Source organism: Nanorana parkeri, unplaced genomic scaffold (genome assembly GCF_000935625.1).
Source record: "Nanorana parkeri isolate BGI_ZX_2015 unplaced genomic scaffold, ASM93562v1 scaffold126, whole genome shotgun sequence".
In the NCBI taxonomy this organism is placed as follows: domain Eukaryota; kingdom Metazoa; phylum Chordata; class Amphibia; order Anura; family Dicroglossidae; genus Nanorana; species Nanorana parkeri.
The window spans coordinates 524559-545770 of record NW_017306394.1 but is presented as its reverse complement, the minus strand read 5'-3'; the positions used below and the strand labels follow the sequence as shown (position 1 = coordinate 545770).

At 44.1% G+C, this 21212-nt stretch overlaps 2 protein-coding genes across 2 annotated transcripts in view; both read right to left on the bottom strand.

Annotated features, from left to right (window-relative positions):
• Nucleotides 1-4541: 4541 nt before the first annotated feature.
• Nucleotides 4542-6119, bottom strand: LOC108784754 (tripartite motif-containing protein 7-like). The gene has a single exon (XM_018553641.1). It carries the CDS (start codon nt 6117-6119, stop codon nt 4542-4544), a length of 1578 nt encoding a protein of 525 aa, XP_018409143.1.
• Nucleotides 6120-10979: 4860 nt separating this feature from the next.
• The window catches only part of LOC108784730 (cellular tumor antigen p53-like), an 11419-nt gene continuing 1186 nt past the window's right edge, over nt 10980-21212 (bottom strand). The window contains exons 2-11 of the mRNA XM_018553613.1: nt 20119-20199; nt 18791-18836; nt 18475-18645; nt 17758-17947; nt 16710-16819; nt 16533-16639; nt 14782-14897; nt 12778-12860; nt 12622-12695; nt 10980-11109 (exon numbers count right to left, since the gene is read on the bottom strand). Coding sequence (XP_018409115.1) covers nt 10980-11109; nt 12622-12695; nt 12778-12860; nt 14782-14897; nt 16533-16639; nt 16710-16819; nt 17758-17947; nt 18475-18645; nt 18791-18836; nt 20119-20199 — 1108 coding nt within the window. The remainder of the gene's footprint in view (nt 11110-12621; nt 12696-12777; nt 12861-14781; nt 14898-16532; nt 16640-16709; nt 16820-17757; nt 17948-18474; nt 18646-18790; nt 18837-20118; nt 20200-21212) is intronic.

Below are 21212 nucleotides of genomic sequence, written 5' to 3'. Positions count from 1 at the left end.
GAGCCAGCACTTATTGAACATAGTCAGTATGGGGAGACGGCGGCTGCATGTGGGACCAAGCTCAGCGCCCAGAGCAGGTCCAATGAAGAGATTCCTAACCGCAGACAAAGAGAGTTCTGGGGGCATCTGGAGTGGGAGAGGAGCAACAGAATCAGAATCTTCATTCAAGTGCCCCAGGTGGGGTAGAGGGGAATGGCTCTACAGCTGTATCATCATGCTCAGACCTATATGGGGGGTCTATGATACTGCAGAGTTCATTAGGATTTCCCCTACCTTATTTATTAGTTATTAGAGAAAATGTTCTCACGCTTGGAAAGTACAGTTAAAAATTAACTTAGTACAATAAAAGAGAATATCTCACATGTTCAGTCACGAGTAGAGGACACTGCACCCACCTTGATCAATATGCAGTAACTATTAAGGAGTTGTAAGAGAGTAATAAGACCCTCCAGCTTAATGTCCGTTCATTGATATACCGAACTGAACAGCAGGAAAACCGCCACCGCAGGAACAATGTCCTGGTCCGTGGGATCCCCGAAAAGAAAGTGTATTGGTGTCAATACCGCAATCTATTTTTAATAACACATTGAGTAGAGAAGCCACCTCCCCCTTATGTTGGACCGTGTCATATGTGCGCAATAGCGCTACGGACCTGCCACGAGACATTGTTTGTAGCTTTCATTATTATACAGATAAAGAAATTATGAGGAAAATTCGGAATAATGATTCAGTTACATATAAAGGAGTATCGTTAAAAATCTTTCCTGACTTAGACGTGAAACTATAAAAAGGAAGAGTGTTTCGACCACTGCTGGAGAGATTGCATGCTAATTCCATTGTATATCACTGGGGGCTTCCATCATGCTTGATAGCTGGCAAGAATGGGAAGTCTGTTGCGTTACGCTATTCTCATATACACACTCATATACACACATGCACACACTACACAAACACTTACACATAAAGGTTGAACTCGATGGACCTGTGTCTTATTGCAACCTCAAATACTATGTAACTACTACATGTGCCCCTGATAGAGACTACAAGCAGCCACACTGAAATAAATTACATAGGCATGGTCCACCATCACTACTGGTTTTCAACTGTGGACACTGGAGCGAGTGCATGTAGACAGGAAGTAGTAAAAAGGGGCTGAAGGAGATCAGCAGCACTGAGAAATTTAGGAAATTAAGTTGAAAACAATATTTTATGAAACAAAAAAAAAGAATGGCAATTTTTTAATGATACACAGTGCTTTATCGGATTAAATTCCATTCTGATAGGGTTTTGATCTAATTTTCTTATAAAACATATTCGCTTCTAGAGAACTTTCAGCTTGCTATGACGGACCCAGGCTGCGCCTCCATTTACATACAGTGCAGAATAAAGGGGCTCTGTAAAACATTCAATGCACTTCTACAAAGTGTGGTCCCTAACTCAAATCATCTGAGTTTTCAAATATGGCACATACTGTATATAGCAATACACTGAGAGTAGACTTACCTCAAATTAGTCACATCCTCCACATCGACCCTTCTGAAGCCCAACGTCACTCATACATCATTCCAAACCTTCAGCCCCAGGATTAACTTGTCAGAATTCCCCAATATTGCTTTCTGGGACTGGCACTTTGTTCATTTACAACATGGCACAATCTGAATGTGTGATCTTCTTCTTGCTTTAGGAGAATGACAATGTTCAAGTCAGCTGAGACTTTTACATGAGAGGCTACAGGGATTGAACTATAGCTTTGCTATTTTAGACTCTAGACCTAAATGAGCTCCTAACCCTTGGAGCAGCGCAGCGGAAAGGGTTCATTTTTGTTCTTCCCAGAAGTCTTCTTTAAGTGTTTTTATAAAATGTTTTCTTGCATGTGCGCTTTTTACACAAGTATGTTCTTCCATATTGTATTTGTAAGATATAAATAAAGTAAATAAAGTTGTTGTATCCTTTATTAGGACTGTGTATTATTTATAGTGGTGCAGATAATATGGTATATAATAGGAAGGAACGTGTTTGGATAGAAGAGTACGTTATATTCATATGCAACATTTCATATTTGCTAAACTTGCTCAACTCAAAAATTATAATAACTCTTTATATTATACATTACTTGCAAGTTATTTAACGAGTCCCTGTCCTTGTGGATCTGGAAGAAATGTCAGTTTTAACCTTCTACTAAAATGTCCCATTATACTGTACATCCCCCACACAGCTACCTCCTCATGTATCACTGGCCCCTCCCTTTTAGTTCGTAAGCCCTCAGGGGAAGGGCCCTCCTTACCATCTTGTCTTGACTTGTATTGTGATTGTAATGTCTTCCTTATATCGTAAAGCGCTGCACAAACTGTTGGCGCTATATAAATCCTGTATAATCATAATAATAATATGGTGTTTTTAAAAAATCACTTTCCAAATGAGTCTTTTTTGTGTCATATATGATTTTTATTAAATGTTAACACACTGCATGACGCATAAGCAAGAGCAGAGAAATAAGAACAGAGAAAAAGCCAAACATAACTCTATCAGCAAAATAAATGTCACACAGGCTGTATCCTAATAGACATTAGGGCTACCAGGACTGGCATCCGTCCACTCAAAGATCATTTTCCTGACGACACACACTCTTGTGTGCATTCAAGTTCCAAATTGCTTCCCTTCCTGCCAGGTCCACCCAGTGTTCCTAAAGCTGGCCATACACTGATAGAATTTAGTTTGATCACGTGTTTGAAATCAATTCATCGGAGCATTCAATCGTGTCTTTGTTGAGTCAACTAATTTAATTTGAAAGACCTTACCATCTTGTCAAGACCTGCTACTTGAATGGAATCCTAGATGTATTAAACAGGTTTCTTTTGTGCCTAGTAAATGCACAATACAATATCTACAATTTTTCCCGGGAAGTAAATTACATTCACGGTTAGAATTTTGTTTGTTCAGATGAGAAAAATGTTCCATCCAGCTCCTTTGATTTCTCTTGTCACTATGGTCGAAAATGAACGTCGACTAGACCCCACTAACCATTAGAAAATTGAACCAACGTTCCGAAAGTGAAAACGTTCAGACTAAATTCTACTGGTGTTTGGCCAGCTTAACTATGAAACAATATACAGTTGGCTTTGACTGTTTTTGTTTTCAATATTCATGCTACCTTTCAGTAATCAGCTGTGGAATATGAGCAGCTTTGATGCCTTGTATTAAAGGAGAACTTTGAGGTGAGTGAAAATCACTCATCCTCATAGTTCTAGCCGAAGTGTGACAATGAAACTGTCACAGGTCGGCTCAATATATCGGGAAGTGAGCGAACACATACCATTGTTCACTTACTTCTCGATCCTGTCCCTACAGAGAGCCGTGACTGTCATTCACGGCTCCCCCCCCCTCCCCTGTCCGATCCTCCAGGGATGGCTGGAGGAACGAACGGGGGAGGCGGCAGGCACAGCTGGCTCTGCCTCTAGATAGGCAGAGCTCGCTGTCAATCACGCAGCTGGGCGGATCTCGACAGTAATGTCGGGAACCGTCCCGGCTGCGGCGGTCTCAGTATACCGCGAGCTGTAGCACGCGGTATACTGAGCTTTGGGTCACTGGAGGACGTTAGTATATTTCCTCTCGTGACCCTGCAGAGAACTATGGGGAAAAACACTTACCCCGTAGTTCTCCTTTAAGTTGCCAACTCCATGGTAAAAGGGTACATACATTTGAGAGCTCTGGGCTCCTAAGATTATTATTCAACCATCAAGGAGAAGTTGTAGTTTCACCACAACTGGAGGGCCGAAGTTTGCCCTTCCCTGTTCTATTGTATGCCCTTTCTCTCCTCCCCCAGCTGCTACATATAAGGTTATATAGGGAGGTAAGTGGCGGAAGAGCTGGGCCAGCACAGAAAGAAATTAAGACACTACCAAAAGAGGAGAGGGCTATGACATGCAAGCACAGAGGGGGCTGTGCTAGGAAACTAAGTACTATCCTTGTCGCACTCCTTACCGATATGTCCCTTGTAGTGGGGGGTGCTCGCAGTGACCGCAGATGGCGCAATCCTGATGAAGGGACCCTTGTTTGGTCATATGACAAAAAACATCAATAAATGAAGCTTTTGCTATCTTAAAAGGATTGGTGTGCTGGTGACATTTCTACATGTGCTAGGAAACTGACTCTTCATGAAATAGTCACATTTGCTAGTAAGTTCTGAGGCACATTGCAAGTCAATTAAAATAATTAATGTGCAGAAAAAACACTGCAAGGAGGCATTTAAAATGCTTGCTTTTTCTGTGCTTGTACCTGCTTTGTTTTAACTTGGTGACAGGGTCTCTTTAAGCACTTTATGAGCAGAGAGTGGGGTAAGCTAAGCTAGGATTTTATTTTATTAAAGATACAGTGACCCCTTAGGGCAAGTACTCTGCTTTGTTTTCAGTCTATTTTCCTGTGCTGCCAGTATACATGATTATATTTATAGTACTATAGTAATCATGGACTAACAATTGTTCTCTGCAGAGAATGATCTGCATGTAGAATGTGTAATCTGGCAACACTTTTTTATAACTGACCTAACTTCTGATTCGTAACCACTCATCCCATATGTAAAATGCAGCATGGAGGGGCTGAGTGAAGGTGGCGGAGAAGGTGTATAAGTGTCTGACGGCTTCACCGAGCTCATAAAAGGACAACCGCCCAGCCTTATAATCCAGATAGATCACTAATCTCTGGCTGGAGCATTTGTCAGGTAACTGGATAGTTTTACTATCATGCATCACTGAGTATTTCTTATTACTGACCTTGCACAAACACCAAGACTTGTCATTGTTCCCAATGAAAGAGTGCTCCCCTTTCCTCTCTATACTGGCATAGGCCACCCCTATCATCCAATTTCCTGTCCTACTGGTCTCCACCTCCCAGAAATTCTGCCCCGATGAGAAGCCCCGGGTGCTAAAAACTTGGCAATCCTCAAACCTCTCAGGTGAATCTGGGTGTTGTTGGCTTTTTGTATAATAAGCCCTTTTCAGGTCATCTTCTATTTGGAGAAAATTGGAAACTGTGTTTCTATCCATCGACACATCAACCGCTTCCTGTATGTGGATCTCATTCTTTAAGCGTGATACCATGTTACTTAAACCTGAATGCAGAGTAAGTGAGATCAGATTCTTATCCAGATCACCAACATTGCAGAGAACGTTACCGTCCTTCCCAGTGTCCTGATTTTCTACCTCCTCGGGATGACAAAGGTCCATCGTTTCCGATTGCCGCTCCTTTAGGATGGCTAGAGGATCGGTGGCGTTGCACAGTTCTTCAATGTAGTGCATCTTCTTGGACAGCTCGTCCTTCTCGACTTCCTGCTGCTGGATCAAATCAGAGAAGGACAACATTATCCGCTTTTCCTGTCTATCAATCTCAGACAAGGCTCTCTTCTCCAGGTCATCCATCTCTTTCCTGAGGTCTCTGAAAAGGGCAGTAATCCTCCCGGTTTCACCAGTCAACTTTTTCTCCACTTTTTTCTTGTGTCTCAGCAGGGTTTGGGCTTTTCTCTCACCTTGCTCTCTCTTCGAGGTCAGTTCCTCTAGGATGGTCCTCAGTTTTATCCTTTTCTTTTCAGATGCATCATCTATCGATTCCACCGCGTGCCCGCCGTGTTCCCCAACCAAGCAACAGCTGACACAGATACAGGTAGAGTCCTCAGTGCAGTAATACTCCAGGATCTTTTTGTGGATGGAGCATTTCCTGTTCTCCAGGGAAGTGGTGGGATCCACTAACACATGTTCCAGTGACTTGCCGTGTTTTTTTAAGTGTTTGCCGCATAGAGAAGCTTCACACAGCAGACAGGTCTTAACGGCAGGAACGGAGAAGTCACAATAAGTACAGAAGATTCCGCTCTCCTCCTGAGCTGGCTGAGCGGAGTGAAAACGCTCAGCTATGTTATGGAGGGTTACGTTTCGGGACAACGCCGAGCGATCCTGAATCTTTTCCCTGCAGTCCGGACAGGAATAGCCTCCAGACGCCTCCTGTGTATCCAGCACACGGTCGATACAGGCTCGGCAAAAGTTGTGTCCGCACCTCAGAGTTACAGGATCCTTGTAAACATCAAGACAGATGGAGCAGTTCAGCTCTTCTCTCACATCTGCAGACGCCATTCTTGTAGTAATGCTGTAAGAAGGAAAGTGAAAGCTGAATCCGTTCTAGAAAATGCAGTGTGATTGGACCTCACCGCTGTTGATAATGGCTTGATTCTTTTTCTCCTGCTAAAGGGTGTGATCCAAAATGAAAGTTTTGTTTCTGAATCGTTTGACTGAAGCAAAATTCTAGGCAGATATAAAAGACACAAATGAATGCAGCTCTGTAAAAATTGTGACATGATCACATGCATTTTTGTTTACCGTATTTTTTGCTCCATAGGACGAAATTTTTTCCCCCCAAAAGGGGGGCAAAAATGTCTGTGCGTCTTATGGAGCGAATCCCTATCGCCCGACGCTTGGGACATGCAGTTTCGTGCACCGGGCGAGTAGTTTTTGTGTACATTCAGCCCTGTTCCGGACAAGCAGAGCTAAATGTACAGCGTGGGGCCGCCGCTCGTTTAATACAAGTGATCTAATCAGATCACTTGTATCAAATTGTGTCTGGAGCCCCCCCGCCATGGTTTTCAGGGTCCCCCACTCCTCTGGGGGACCCGTGACCACGGCATAGGAGCTCGCCATAGAGTCCGTAGGGCAGACGAAGAACGTCCATTGTTTGTCTGCTCTGTGTGATCACTGAGACAGGTGATGCTGTAATCACAGAGCCACCTGTCTCAGCTGTCACTAACTGCAGCGGTCACATAACCCCTGCGTCCTATGGTCTGGTGCGCCTTGTGGATCGCAAAATACGGTAAATACAGGCAGTGTAAGTACCTGAAAGTACCCAGCACACCCAGGCACCAGACCAGTGGCAAGGTGAAAGAGATGTGGGGGTCCGTCCGGCCGCCGACCGTCCAGCCGCCGCAGAGCAGCCTTTAAGCACCCGGCGAGGCAGCAGTCCCAGCACTATTCTCGCCCCTTGGTTCCGATCTGCTGCATCATCCCCTTGCCTGCTCTCTCTGCTCACAAGCCGCACGTCAGGCCAGGCAATCTCCTGCTGTCACATAAATATCCCACACATCGGAGTATTCACTCCCCCCTCCCCTCTTTTCACTGACCTCTCTAGCCTGGCAGCGCTGTGACTCATTCAGCAGCCTGCCACACACCCGTCCGTCCGTCCGTCCTACACATTAACCCCCCTCCTTGTACTGACACAGGTCAGATTACAGCCATCACACATACCTCCGTCCACGGCTCCTCTCCCCCTCTTTCTCCCCCTGCTCACCAGTTCTCCTTCCCAGCAGTGACAGCATCTGCAGTGCTTTTCTCTGCCATCACAGGATCCAGATTAAGGATATGTTCACACCAGATGCAGTGTGTTCCGGTCCGATTCTGACCGGAACGCACTGCATCAAATCTTGCACTGGGGCCCATTGTTCCATAGGTCCGCCACTGACCCCAAAATATCATCCTTTGGCAGTCCCTGTACAGCAGAGATCAGAATGAGGAAGGGAGAAGCATCACAAGGTGATAGTCAGCTCATGTTCTAGCAAGGAGCATGTCGACAGGAGAAGAGAGCCGAGTGACAGAGAGATACGCTGATTGGTGTGCTGCTTCTCCTTTCGCTGTCCAGTGGCCAGCCTGGGGGCAGGATGACAGACTGGGATTGTAGATTGTGGGTCGAATGAGGACTTGATGAAGTCTGAGGGCATCTAGTAGCAATCTCGCCTACAGTCACTTGCTAACCAGAGCGGGATCCCTCATTTGATGGAGGAGGAATGAGGCAATAGCTTATTCTGGAGAGGTAAAACAAACTGTGATACAGCATTCCCATCATGCAGTACTGCTGGCCTCCACCAGAGGGAGACTCGCCCAAGTTAAGTTGTTGGACACACAGGCAGATACAAATCTTTCATGCAATCTGGAGCTGCCAAGTGATCAACGCGCACACAGTTCCTCATGCTATCATGCGAGCTAGAATCCTTGTGCTATAATTTTTCCCACCGCCGGCAGACACCCACACAAACATCAGGCACATAACTTTGGGTAGCTTGCCACCACTGCAATTTGTCAGCTGACCAATATGGTAGGCAACCATACACTAAAGTTGCCATTCATCCCCGTCTGCTCCCGTTGATGATTATAAGTATAGCAACCACCCCTGTGTGCTACAGCAATTGAGGTAGTTGTCATTTCCTAACAATTAGAGAAACTTCCAGAATTTAACTAATTTGCCATAAATCTCTCAGTTTTGTTGGCTAGTTAGAGAAACTTCCAGGATTTAATAATATCCAGTATGTATCTACTAGCAGCTCTTTTTAGTAGAATCTCAAACGGAAGAAACAAAATAAACTAAAATACTAAATAAAAAAGCAGAAGAGGAGAAATCCATTCTCCTGAGGACACTAAGCGAAACTGGTAGGTGAGAGGAGCTATGTCCTTAAAGGAGAACTATGAGGTGAGTGCTTTTCACTCAGCCTCATAGTTCTAGCCGACCTGTGACAATGAGACTGTCACAGGTCGGCTCAGTAGATCGGGAAGTGAGCGCACGGTTTTTGCCCAAATGTTTATCAAGCCAGTATTTTTAGGAAAAAATAAACTAAATAAAAATTTAGTGCACAGAAACATAATAAAATACCCAATATTTTGGTAAAATATGAAAGACTGGGTCACGCCAGGTAAATAGACACCATACATGCCAAGCCTGAAAATTGTGTTCGCCTGTGAAGCCACAAAAAAAGTAAATACCCCAAATTTCACATAGGGAACATTTTACACGCTTTTACCACTCATCAGTTTAGTGCTAACAGTGATCAATGACCTTAGAATGATTGCTCTCACTCCGACGTTTGCGGCCATATGTAACATGTGTAGCGCAATTGTCGTTTTCACACATAGGCGCACCGACGCGTGTATGTGCACGTGAGGGGTGGGGGACTTGACATTTTTTTTTGCATTTTTTAATTTTTCTTTTATGTTACTTTAATTTTTATAACTTTTAAACACTTTTTTTTTGTCTTTTAACACTAACCCCATTGCTATTACATAGGGGGCTAACAAGCACTCTATGTAACAGCAGATAGGGTGTGACAGGTCCTCTTTATGGAGACATCAGGGGTCTTTCAGACCCCTAATGTCACCTAGGGACTCCAAAGAAGCTGAGAACTGCTTCCCCAGCTTCATTTTCTGGCTCTAAGAGCCGGAGACTGTGTACAGTGACACCGGAAGTGATGTAATACACATTACTTCCGGGGTCCAGTGATCAGAGGAGAGATCAGCGGGGGCACCGGAAGTGATGTAATGCACATCACTTCCGGGGTCCAGTGATCGGAAGAGAGATCAGCGGGGAAAACCGGAACTGATGTAATACACATCACTTCCGGGGTCCAGTGATCGGAGGAGAGTGGTAGGTTGTTCTTAAGGATGCTGGAACAACCTACCACACAAGTACCATCAAAAAGTGTGTTTAAGGCAAAGAATGATCACGTCAAATGTTTATTTAAATTATTCTTTTTAATTTTCTCTCTCTACTGTACTTTTCTATAAAATGTCTTGATTAATAAAAAACTATTCATGGCAGTATTCCTGAAAGGATTCCTGCTTTACAGAATTTTTCAGGAATACTACAAACATTTGCACAGTACTGTATTAATGTTTTGCCTATCTTCAGAAAACCTAAGATAATACACTGCCTGGCCAAAAAAAACTCTGTTTCGTTGGACCGCCTTTAGCTTTGATTTTGGCACACATTCGCCGTGGCATCATTTCGATAAGCTCACATTTATTTCCGGCCACAGTTGCATGAATATTTCACCGAGATCTTGTAGTGATGATGGGAGCGTCGGATCACTGTGTAAAGTCTTATCCAGCTCATCCCAAAGATTCTCAATGGAATTAAGGTCTGGACTCTGGCGGTCAATCCCTGTGTGACAATGATATCTCATGCTCGGTCAATCCCTGTGTGACAATGATATCTCATGCTCCCTGAACCACTCTTTCACAATCTGAGCCCGATGAATCCTGGCATTGTCATCTTGGAATACGCCCAATGTGCCATAAGGGTAGAAAAAATCCATTGATGGAAAAACCTGGTCATTCAGTATATTCAGGTAGACAGCTGACCTCATTTTTTGGACACATAACGTTGCTAAACCTAATCCACTGAATCAACCCCAGATCATAACACTGCCTGAAATCCACGAGGTGACCTTTTTTTTGGCCAGGCAGTGTATGTTGGAGAAAAACGTCCAATACTCACCACCCAGTCAGTGCTAACCAGTTGAATTTCTCATGCTGGAACATAAAATGGACTTTTACCAAAGCTGGCAAATGCACCATCATGTTTAATCTAAATTTTTGGGATTGAATACAATACTGACAAGTTAGCACCTATAATTATACACTAACAGAGCTACATCTATGGAGACCCCACTTGGAGCTTTTAGGCAGCACTATTATCCAGTGCCCCATGTTATGTACAGCAGGAGCATCAGAGACTTAATGCCATGCTCTCAAGACACCAGCAAGCTTTCACCCATTGGTCTCACTGCTCATCAAAGGAAGCCTGTTACCTCCTCATCATCTGCTAGTCCACTCCATTGCGACTCCTCCTACAGGGAACCAGACCCTGGAGGATTATTGTCTTCTCTCAGACCACAGGCTGTACACCTTGCTTGGGGCCTAACTTTTACCCCTAGATGACACCCACATCGCAAATTCTTTGATAGTGCCACTGGATATAAGAGACACACACATACTTTACTTCTTGCTGAGGAACTTTTATTTAGAACTTAACACAGAACACAACATCTTTAGCAGCAAATAAAACACTCACTTACATAAAAAAGGTTACTTTGTAAGTCTCATTAAAATGACAATATCGCCAAAAAAGGAGGGGGCCCCAGCAAAAGAAGAGAAATAATACTTACATGTCCTGGCACCCTATGTCTGATGTTCACTCTCTTCCAGTGCTATGCTGGCCAAAAAATCTTCAGCATTCAACACACTTCTGGTGTCAGAAGCCTCATCCCCTGTTGTGGTCCCATCTACCTGCATCTCCGTCACTACAGCTCTGCAGGGAAATAGTAGTGACCAGAGGGAGACTAGGTATCCAATAATCTTGGAAGCAGGTCTGATGCTGAAGCTCAGGTTTGAAGGTCCTTCCTCCAGTGTAGGTGTACAAAAGAGAGAAGATCAGTGGCACATGCAGCAGGACAGTTAAGATACATTCCTCTTTTTAAAACTTATTTTGGTGATACTGTCCTTTTACAGAGACTCTTGTGTAGGACTGCGACATAGAATCGGATGCATTGACTAAACTTAAAGAGCCCTATTGCTGTTTAAGTGCACAAAGTGGACTGGTTCACCGTCAGTATTAAAGTATTGTACATAGTGTAGCTTTCTACCTCTGCAGTTTTGTCCTTAGGCTCATGTCACACTTTTGATTCTGTTGCTGACAAGAACTCGCCAGCGAAAGTATTGCTGTTGAGGACACAGCAGGGCAATGATACACTTATGTGCTTGTGATACACTTAGGCTCATGTCACACTTTTGATCCTGTTGCTAAGGGCAGTGATACACCTATTTGCTTGCATGTGTTGCTCCCTTGCTAAAAAAAAAACAGAGCAATGCTCTCTCACTGGCAATGTACATTCTGCAGTATTACCATCAGCACTGACACATCCGGTAATGGAGCAACACATACAAACAGGAGAGTGCTCTCCCTGCACATTTTAGTGATTCTGTCACTGGCAAGTCCTTGTGACATGGGCCTTACTGTATATGTCACACATAACTACTAAAACAAAAATACCAATCAAAACACTGACAGAGCAGAGCCTTTTAGAGAACAGAAAAAGTGCAGACACTGGCAAAAAATGAGACGTAACAGAAACCAATAACAATATTCCCACAATTTCACTTATAACACAACTCATAAGGTTACAATGTCAGCAATGTGCTTCAGGATGTTTTCTCTTTCACTGCCCTGGATGGTATTATCAGCTCCTCTCTTCAGTAACAATTCAGCCAGCCTACAGGAGAAGAAACACCAAGCAGAGATGCCATTAGATGTGGGGATGAGAACTGCCGAAAGACAGATGGCAGCAGATGTGAGAACTGGGTCTTGCAACTGTATTTTGTCCACTAGAGTGTAAAATGCACATTTCTGGTGTACATTTAACCCCTTCGTGACGGGAGACTTTAATATAAAAAATTCTAAAAAAAAATAATAATAATCAAAACTTGTGAAAAAAGTGTTTTCTTCCTAGTTTTTCTGCCCATTTTTTTTATTCAAACTAAGTGAGGGGTTAGGTACACATATGTGATATAATTATATAGCCCTATCTGTCCTCTAAAAAACTATATATAATATGTGTGGGTACATTTAGTAAGAAAGTATATTACTGCCGTGGAAGAATCACATGGCAACAATGTAAAAATTGTGTCAGTCATTTATGAACAGAACCTGAAAACTAGCTCAGTCATGAAGGGGTTAAAAAAACAATTCAATGTTAAATGAGACATTCTACAGCCTAAGTCTCAATGCACTTTCTCTGCTAAATTACAGATTGGCATAACTTACGCCTGACGTCTGTCCTGCAAATCCAAGGCGTCATTAAGCTTTTTAAATATTTTGTATCGTTTGCGTCCTCTGATCTGGAAGAGAATGGCAGGCCATATCAAAAGGAGAGCATAAGAAATAAAGGATGGGCAAGCAATCACAGGTAAACCAGCTTACCTTGAGGGTGAAGACTTCCTCCTCTCTGGCATGGTGTTTTATGGAAAATAGGGGATGTAACACCGTAGGGAGGCGTGGAAAGGCTGAAAGGACAAGAAACATAAAGGTCTTCACCTAAAACAGAATTCTAACACAAAACTACAACAACACCCCTTTAACGTAATTCTGACCCCTTGTAGTTATCCCGACCACCTCTCTGCTTTTTATGAAAACTGAGATAATACTTGTACTGCTCACCTACCTACCTACCTACTAGGACAGGAATAGAGTTTACAAGGCTCCACCTCACTACCCCGCCTTAGTGTTTTCTGACTACAGAGGTGGACATGGTAGACCATTGAATATATGCCCTTCACACTAAAAGACTGGACAATAAGAAGCAGAAGGCTCAGACACTCCCTGCAAGACACATGATTCTCCATGGGAAGTCATCTCAGTAGTAGCTAACAGTAACTTCAGGAAACCATGTCCCCTAATGAACTACTGAAAAAAAAGGATTGGTGATGGTGATTACAAAGATCTTTCTTTCTCTCAGCATTGTTTGGGAGGAACCAACAAAACCAATTGGATGTCCTAAACCAGTCCAAAACAAGGGGAGGTCTAAATAACTTCACACCTCACAGGCAAATGCCAGTAGTTCCAGGTCGGGCTGATCATGTAGCCACTTACAAGCCCTTTTGGTCAAAGGAAGCCATGGCAGAGTCTGCCATGTCCATACAATGGAACTTAGTGAACATGTGTAGCAAGGACCAGCTGGCAATACTAAGTCTGATGCTGAAAAACTCCAGATGTTCCTACTACTCTAGTGGATGAGCAGTGACAAGGAAAGGTAAGCCAGTTGCTGAGAAAAATACCCAGAACTTCCAAGAATAGGCAGCATGTGACTTACTCCCCTCTCCTATCATGTGACGGTGCTGGCGATTGTCAGATTAACAGCATTGTCACATACGGGTGGTAAAAGCAAAAATCTTAAATAAATGTATATACATGCCAAAACTAACATAGCTTGTTTTATTCAGATTCAGTATTCTGGCATGCTGCTAGCAACTACACTTAAAGGAGAACTATGAGGGGAGTGATTTCCACTCATCCTCATAGTTAAAGCCGACCTGTGACAAAGAAGCTGTCACAGGTCAGCTCTATTGATCGGGAAGTGAGCAGAAACATGCCGCCGTCCGCTCACTTCCCGATCGTCTCCCTGCAGTGAGCGGTGACTGTCATCACCACTCCCCGCAGAGATTCCCCCCTCCTCTCTCCGATCGTGCAGCGATGAGTGGAGGAACAAACTAGGAGAGGGCAGGCACAGCTGGCTCTGCCTCTAGATAGGCAGGCCCAGCTGTCAATCAGCCTGCTGGGTGGATCAGGACAGTATTGTCAGGATCTGCCCCGACTGCGAGCAATAGCCCGCTATATACTGAGCTTTGGGTCACAGGAGGAGGTTAGAATATGTCGTCACATGGCCCTAAAGAGAACTATGGGGAAAAACACTTACCCCATAGTTCTCTTTTAAGAAAGGATAGCTGGATTTAGTATATACCAGTTACAACAGCAGCAGTTCAGCAACCCTCCTGTCCAATCAGGGAGTTTGAAGGCTGCATGCACTTAACACAACCTGTCTCTTGGGACAGGAAACACTTAGGTGGTGTAGCAGGGCAGAGTATTTTCAACGTTATTCTTCCTGTCGTAGTATGTAGGTTGGCAATCCCTCAGTCCTTAGGCTGTTGAGGAGTAGTAATGGGAACATGAGGCCCATTATAAGAATTAATCTACCCACTCCCTGCTGGTAAAGCATTGAACAAAGCACTCCGCTCAGCCATAAAAACATTCTATAGGACACGTTATTGCTGACTGAAGGGATAATTTAGCTGCTACACAAAGCAATCCACACCATTTAAATTGTTGGGGAAGTGGGTGATTTGTTCTAACTTTCCTCTTATTTCCATGGGCATTGGCTAATCCTAAAGTCACCAGCCAGCCACCTCACTCCAAACCTTGTAGTCTCACCCATCATTCTACTGTCTTTCATCTCCTTCTTCAAGACGTTCTCCCCCTCCATTTGGTGGTCTTTGCAAGGAAAATCGCCCATGCAGGCATGAAAGCGGTGTTGGTCCAGGATGCCACTGGAAGAGGGCAGACATGAAGGAATCAGAGCACATTAACAATGGATCCATAATTATCAAAGCCTGAACGTCAGGGAAAACACTAGATATATGCAACTTAATCACACACATGTGAATGGTTCTACATACTAACAGACTTGTACTTATATACAGCCAGTCCTGCCACACAGAAACCCTGTCAGACAGCACAGCCAGGAGGATGATACCACTGTTGAGAGCCTGCAGTTAATGTTGTCATCTCTCTGCAGGACTATGATCAAAATACTAATGAGATCTTCCCATTACTTCTCATGTAGCCTGCCTAAATCCATTCCCCAGTGGCAAAACATTTCAGGATAGCAGTAGCATACAATGTAATATATTCTGCATGGCTCTAGTGACAACCCACCTTCAGGCTGATTTCTGGCATGCGGGGGATTATGGGAAGATAAAGATATATTTCAAGAAGTTATATTAGCAGAGTTCACCAATGTATTACATTTGAAATGACTACATAGCAAGACTTAGAAGAGATTAGTTATATATGGCTAGATTTCCCCTTTTAACAGAGAGTGAAGCTGAAGGAATCTGCAAATCACAAATATGAACGTGGACTCAGTGGCATACAGCTATGGGAACTGGCCTGTCACCATAAACAGAGCATAATAGAGCTAAGATACATTTCCTGGACATAACCGTGCCCTACGCTCCCTACAGTGCTGATCATTTAACTCTATGCCTGCTGCAATGACACACCAGAGCGCCGAGTGAACAACACCAAGGCCTTTGGTCGTGTGATTGCCACCGGAGGGAGCCAGAGACAGCATTTTATCCAGGAAAGGTATTTCAGCCCTCTGAAAGTGTCTGCATCACTAGCTGAAACATTTGTTTAATAAGAGCTGCCTGTAAAGAAAATCATTTTACACACATCTGTCCGGCTGCTGATCTTTGCTCTTTTGTAAAGTCATGGGGGCTGAAGAATCTTCTGCATCCAACCAAGGACTTACGAACTATGAATCATGGGGCCTCATAGAAAAACTTTGATAGGGCCCCAAGCTACCTCTCTCTGTAGCAGCTAGCAGTGCCAACTGTGACAATACGTGTCATTGATCTTAACAAAAAATATGCCTAAATCAAGGAAAGGCAGAAGGAGCGCTATCAGCATAACCAGTATCCTACTAAGAAGCAGTGCTGTGGATAAAAGCTTTAGTAGCAATAATAACAACCATAATGATATCAGCAGTCCTATAAGGTTTTAGCTGAGGAGAAACTCTGGGATTTTTAACTGCATTTGGAATTCTGGTTTAATTCTACAATACATCTACACTACTAAGACAGCTAAGCAAATGATTCTTACTGCACAGAGAAGGATCTGTGACACTGATACTGAGGTCTGGCTTCATCCTTTCTATACTGCAAAATTATTTTTCCTTTATAGCCTCTCTAATGGGACCCCCTCCTACCAGCCTTGCGGGCTGCTACACTACTACATCCAACACTTTTAGGAGTGTTACAAGCCTGATCCCTCTCTGCATAAGTGGCGGGATAGACAAATGTTAGTTCCTTTCTTTACAGGCTGGTCCTATTTAAAATAAATCTAATATAGCAAAATATTTGTCTCTTACAAGGCGAGTACAGGTCATCATGGATACTCACTCCTTGGACTCTAGTGTGACGGTCATAATGAGCCGGCGGTTCATTTCCCCCAGACGGGTATTGTTTTGCATATCACTTGTGAGAACATTGGAGGTTTGGGATCCCACCTGGCATGGAATACACACGTCAGATTATTCACTACAACTACCTTCTCCTCCCAATATGGCATCTTCTCACCTGCGGCTCCTCATATGGCCCATTGGCACTGTGATTCCCATTTTCATCCTCTGTATAATGAGCCATGGAATTCTCTTCAATAAGGATCAGATGACTTTGACGGGTGAAGACTAAAAATAAAAAAAGAGACTTCATGCAGAGGAAGTGTATGTATAAAGTCATTCGCACTCCTCCAATAGAATTTCAAGTCAAAAACGGACTTGATTGCTATCACATCATATAGCTTTATGATGTGATAGCAATCGAGTCAATACACCATTTTTTACTTGAAATTCTATTGGAGTGCGAGTGACTTTATACATATACTTATCTTGGATTGCAGAGGCATCTGCAGTCACTTTGGCACCCACCCGACTATAAGGGTATTATTCAGTCAGGAGTGCGATAGGTACACTGGATTTTGGACAATATGCAGAGGAAGTCACATGACCTGATCTCCCATCAGGACCTAACATGGATGTTCTCAGAAACTTGTAAAGCTACTGATTAAAGTGGAACTCCAGCCAAACAGTTCTTGGATGGAGCAGGGAAGGCTAAATCAGACTTTTGTTTCTGTGTCCTGACTGGGGAGTTTTCCCCTCACTTCCTGACCCAAGGACACCTGAGGGTGTTGCTGTGCACTGAACTTACTGTGCCTGGTCTCAATGGAGAACCCACAAGGCCAGAGACCATGTTAGCAGGAATATATAGAACACTACAGAAATCAGTAGCAGAACACTTAGAAATGCCATGAGTATAACAAGGACCGAAAGAGAAATCTCTCCAGTGGGTATTGCACATATCCCATCGCACGTCTGACCATAGAATCCCAATATAATCCGTGGTGGGTGCTGCAGTGACAAATGGTTAGCGCTGTGAATACTGAAGAAAAAGAGAAGTCACCAGCACTGTAATCATGATAGCAATGCGTTTGCCTGATGAAGAGACCCTATGTGGTCCTGAAACATCATTTGCTTTGTGATAATGTGAACATTTGTCAATAAAAAGGCCTATTCCTATCATGATTGGAGTGCCAGTGGTAAACCCTGCACACTATGGGGTCACTCACCGTTATGAAACGCCACAGAACTCTTGTTGGAAGGGCGCCGGTTCACACCTTCTGCTATATGCTCGGGTTTCTTATACACCTTCATGGTCTGGGGCACCACAGAACCGGAGTAAGGGGAGCTCTTAACATGGATCAGAACTGGGGAGGTCTTAGATGTCTGGCAGAACAGCTTATTCAGCTCTGGGGAGCACTGCAAAAACAATGGGAAGAGATGAGCAAACACTGCCTAGACCTTAATCCACCTTTACACAAACAAGATCTATTTAACTCCATGACAGTCACATCACACAAGGGACCCAAGAGCTCACACTTGCAGAGCACCACCTGCCTTTAAAAGCATCGCTCCAGAGTGGCTGCAGAGAAAAAAAATATTTCCATAGAATTAAGACATACTGCAGAGTATGATTTCCTGGCAATATCCTGCAGAACATCATTCCTTACTCTCTGACTAGGGGAACAATGCAGAGCAATGGTCAATGTCTCTTTATTGCAATGTCTTATGTCTCAGTTTTATTGCAACGTTTGCTTGTCTTTCTGTGATCTGGGAGAGTGCTGCAGAGGTCTCCCCATCTCATATTCTGCAGGGAGCAGAAGTTTGTGCTCTGTATTCTTCTGCCAAAAAGTGGGGAGGAAATGCAAAATGGTGATGGAGCTCTTGGCTAGCTGAGGCATATTCGGTACATGTTCTGCACAGCACTGGTCCTCTCACATACTTACCTTACACATGACAGACTTGCTTGTCCCATCACGCTCAAACTCCAACTGCAGCTCCTGCTGCCCTGGATAATCCTCTGTAGCAGGGGCAGCAGATGCCTGTGAAGCAGTAACAGTACTACGCTCACCCTCCTGTAAGGTTGTTATATCAGTGGGCAGGGTGGAACCAGAATCCTGATTATGGAGACAAAATAGAAAAATAAGATGACAAGTAAGGACAATTAGGACAAGCGCAATTCATGTAATGATACCCTCCATCCCACAAGAACCACCCAGGAAACCCTTTACATGGCACAAGACAACAAAGTGGGTCACTTACTCCACATCCCACTTCTGGGAAATTGGAAGCGGGGACGGCTGGCAACCTGAGACATAAAAAAGATAAGACATTAATGAGGGATATAAGGAGCCAGGAAAGCAATATTCATACACCACACTGCTTTGCAGTCTCAAGATTGGTGCGAGGCTATCCCTCCTCCTGCAAGGTGACTGTCTGGGAAAGAAGGAGGCAATAAATGTGTCTTTTCTACTGCTGGGTGATACATTGGCAAAAATGAGCTGTACATTTGTCACTTCTTTTCTTTCAAAGTTATTATTGGTTTCCATTTTTTTTATATAGGAATAGTTCAAATAACATGTGCAGCACAGCAAATCATCAAATAATCCTCAATATCGACACTATACCCCACCCCTTTGTCACTCCTTCTACAGGGTGACAGAACAGAGCTGAGTCTATCCTTCTTACTGCCTGGTGACATAGTGATAGAAGGGAGCTACGGGTTTGTACTGCAGGATGAGACAGTGACAGAAGAGGACTATTAACTGTACCTGCTCCTGCTGGGTGACACAGTGACTGAAATGGCACTAAACTCAGGAGTTCAAGTACCCTAACTATGAACCAAAATGTAGCTTATTTGTGTATTACTCAATAGTTAGCGTACTTTAATGGATTTTTAAAATTTAACTCCTGAGTTTAGTGTCACTTTGAAGGGAGCTATAAGCCTGTCTTTCCTCGTGCTGGGTGACACATTGAGAGGAGGGGTCTATGAGTCTATCCATTCTCATGCAGGGTGACACATTGACAGGAGGTGTCTATGAGTCTGTGCCTCCTGCAGGGTGACACTTTGACAGGAGGGGTCTATGAGTCTATCCATTCTCCTGCAGGGTGACACATTGAGAGGAGGGGTCTATGAGTCTATCCATTCTCCTGCAGGGTGACACATTGAGAGGAGGGGTTTATGAGTCTGTGCCTCCTGCAGGGTGACACTTTGACAGGAGGGGTCTATGAGTCTATCCATTCTCCTGCAGGGTGACACATTGACAGGAGGTGTCTATAAGTCTGTGCCTCCTGCTGCTGGGTGACATAGTGATAGCAGACACAGAAGACGGCTATGAGTCTGTCCATTCTCTGGGAGGGTGACACAGAAAGTAGTGAGGTATGAGCTTGTCTCTTCTCTTACAGGTTACAGTGACAGAAAAGAGTTAGTTGTCTGTGCCTCCTCATGCAGGGTGACACAGAGACAAGATGGGGGTTATGAGTATGTTCCTCTAATTACAGGGTGGCACATGGACAGAATGGGACTATGAGCCTGTCCTTCCTCTTGTGGGGAGACATTAGTGTAATAGAGTATTAGCTGCAACACTTACAGACCCTGGTGATCCTCCTTCTCGGGGCTCACAGTTGGTTCCATGCTGCTGTCATTTGGGAGATCCATCAGTCGATGCAATCTGAGGAGGAGAAGACAGGAAGATGTAATATTCATACAATGGATAAGGGAGAAGGTACAGTATGTGGTTAGCAGAAGGTCTTCCAAAAAATAAAAGGGAGTATGAAATGGTGAGGAGCGACAGATTGGAGATATAGAAGTGTGTGTATTTTGTATTTTCCACACCAAGACAGTCCCTGGAATACTTGTGGAGTATCTATACCCAGCAACTAGCCAACCACTATATTATACCACAATGCTACACACAATCAGAGCTGAGGGGCACTAAGTTTAAGGCAGGCAGTGGTGAATATGTCCCATACAGAGCTGGAAACAGAGAGCTGCATGCACCGGAGGAAATGTTATGCCAGGGGACACACTGAGCCCAGCTTTACATACTGGCTGGCGGCCTGTGGTGTGGTTAATTGGTGAGAAGTATGTAGTTGGCTGATTGTCAGCAACGGTCACACATCAGTATAAGATCAAGTCTGGGCAGAGCTTGACGCATCCTTTGTTGCTGAGGTTACATGTACACGCTGCCACTGCCCCCCTGCCCCTAAGAGGGAAAACTAACAATACGTTTCCTGTGCATCCAAGCCATCACTCGTCAAAGTTATTCTGTCCCACGCTTAGGGGGAAAGCTCAGGCCACTCCACTCATCAACCTGTGTAACCAAGCCCTAAAGAGAACCTGTCAGCCTATGTAAATATTTGCAAGTCCTGCCCAAGTGCACACAATGCATGATGGCTGTGCTCACCTTTATCAGTCAGCCTCTGTGTGTCTCTCGAATTTAGTTTTAATTTGTTAATTAGGTCTAAATTCATGGCTAAGCTCCGCCGGCTGTCATCTCATCAACCAATGACTGTACCTTAGAGGGCACTGTGAGGGTTATTCACAAAGCTAGCCGAAGGATCAGCCGTGATCCTTCGGCTAGCTTCGGCCGCTGGAGCCCTTTGGTTCAGCGCGGTCACTCTGCGTAGCTGTGCACCCTGCTTGGCATTGCATCACAACGGGCTTACACACGACATGCATATT

Coding starts and splice junctions, on each gene's coding strand:
- LOC108784754 (XM_018553641.1), bottom strand. CDS start 6,119: ATGGCGTCTGCAGATGTGAGAGAAGAGCTGAACTGCTCCATCTGTCTT.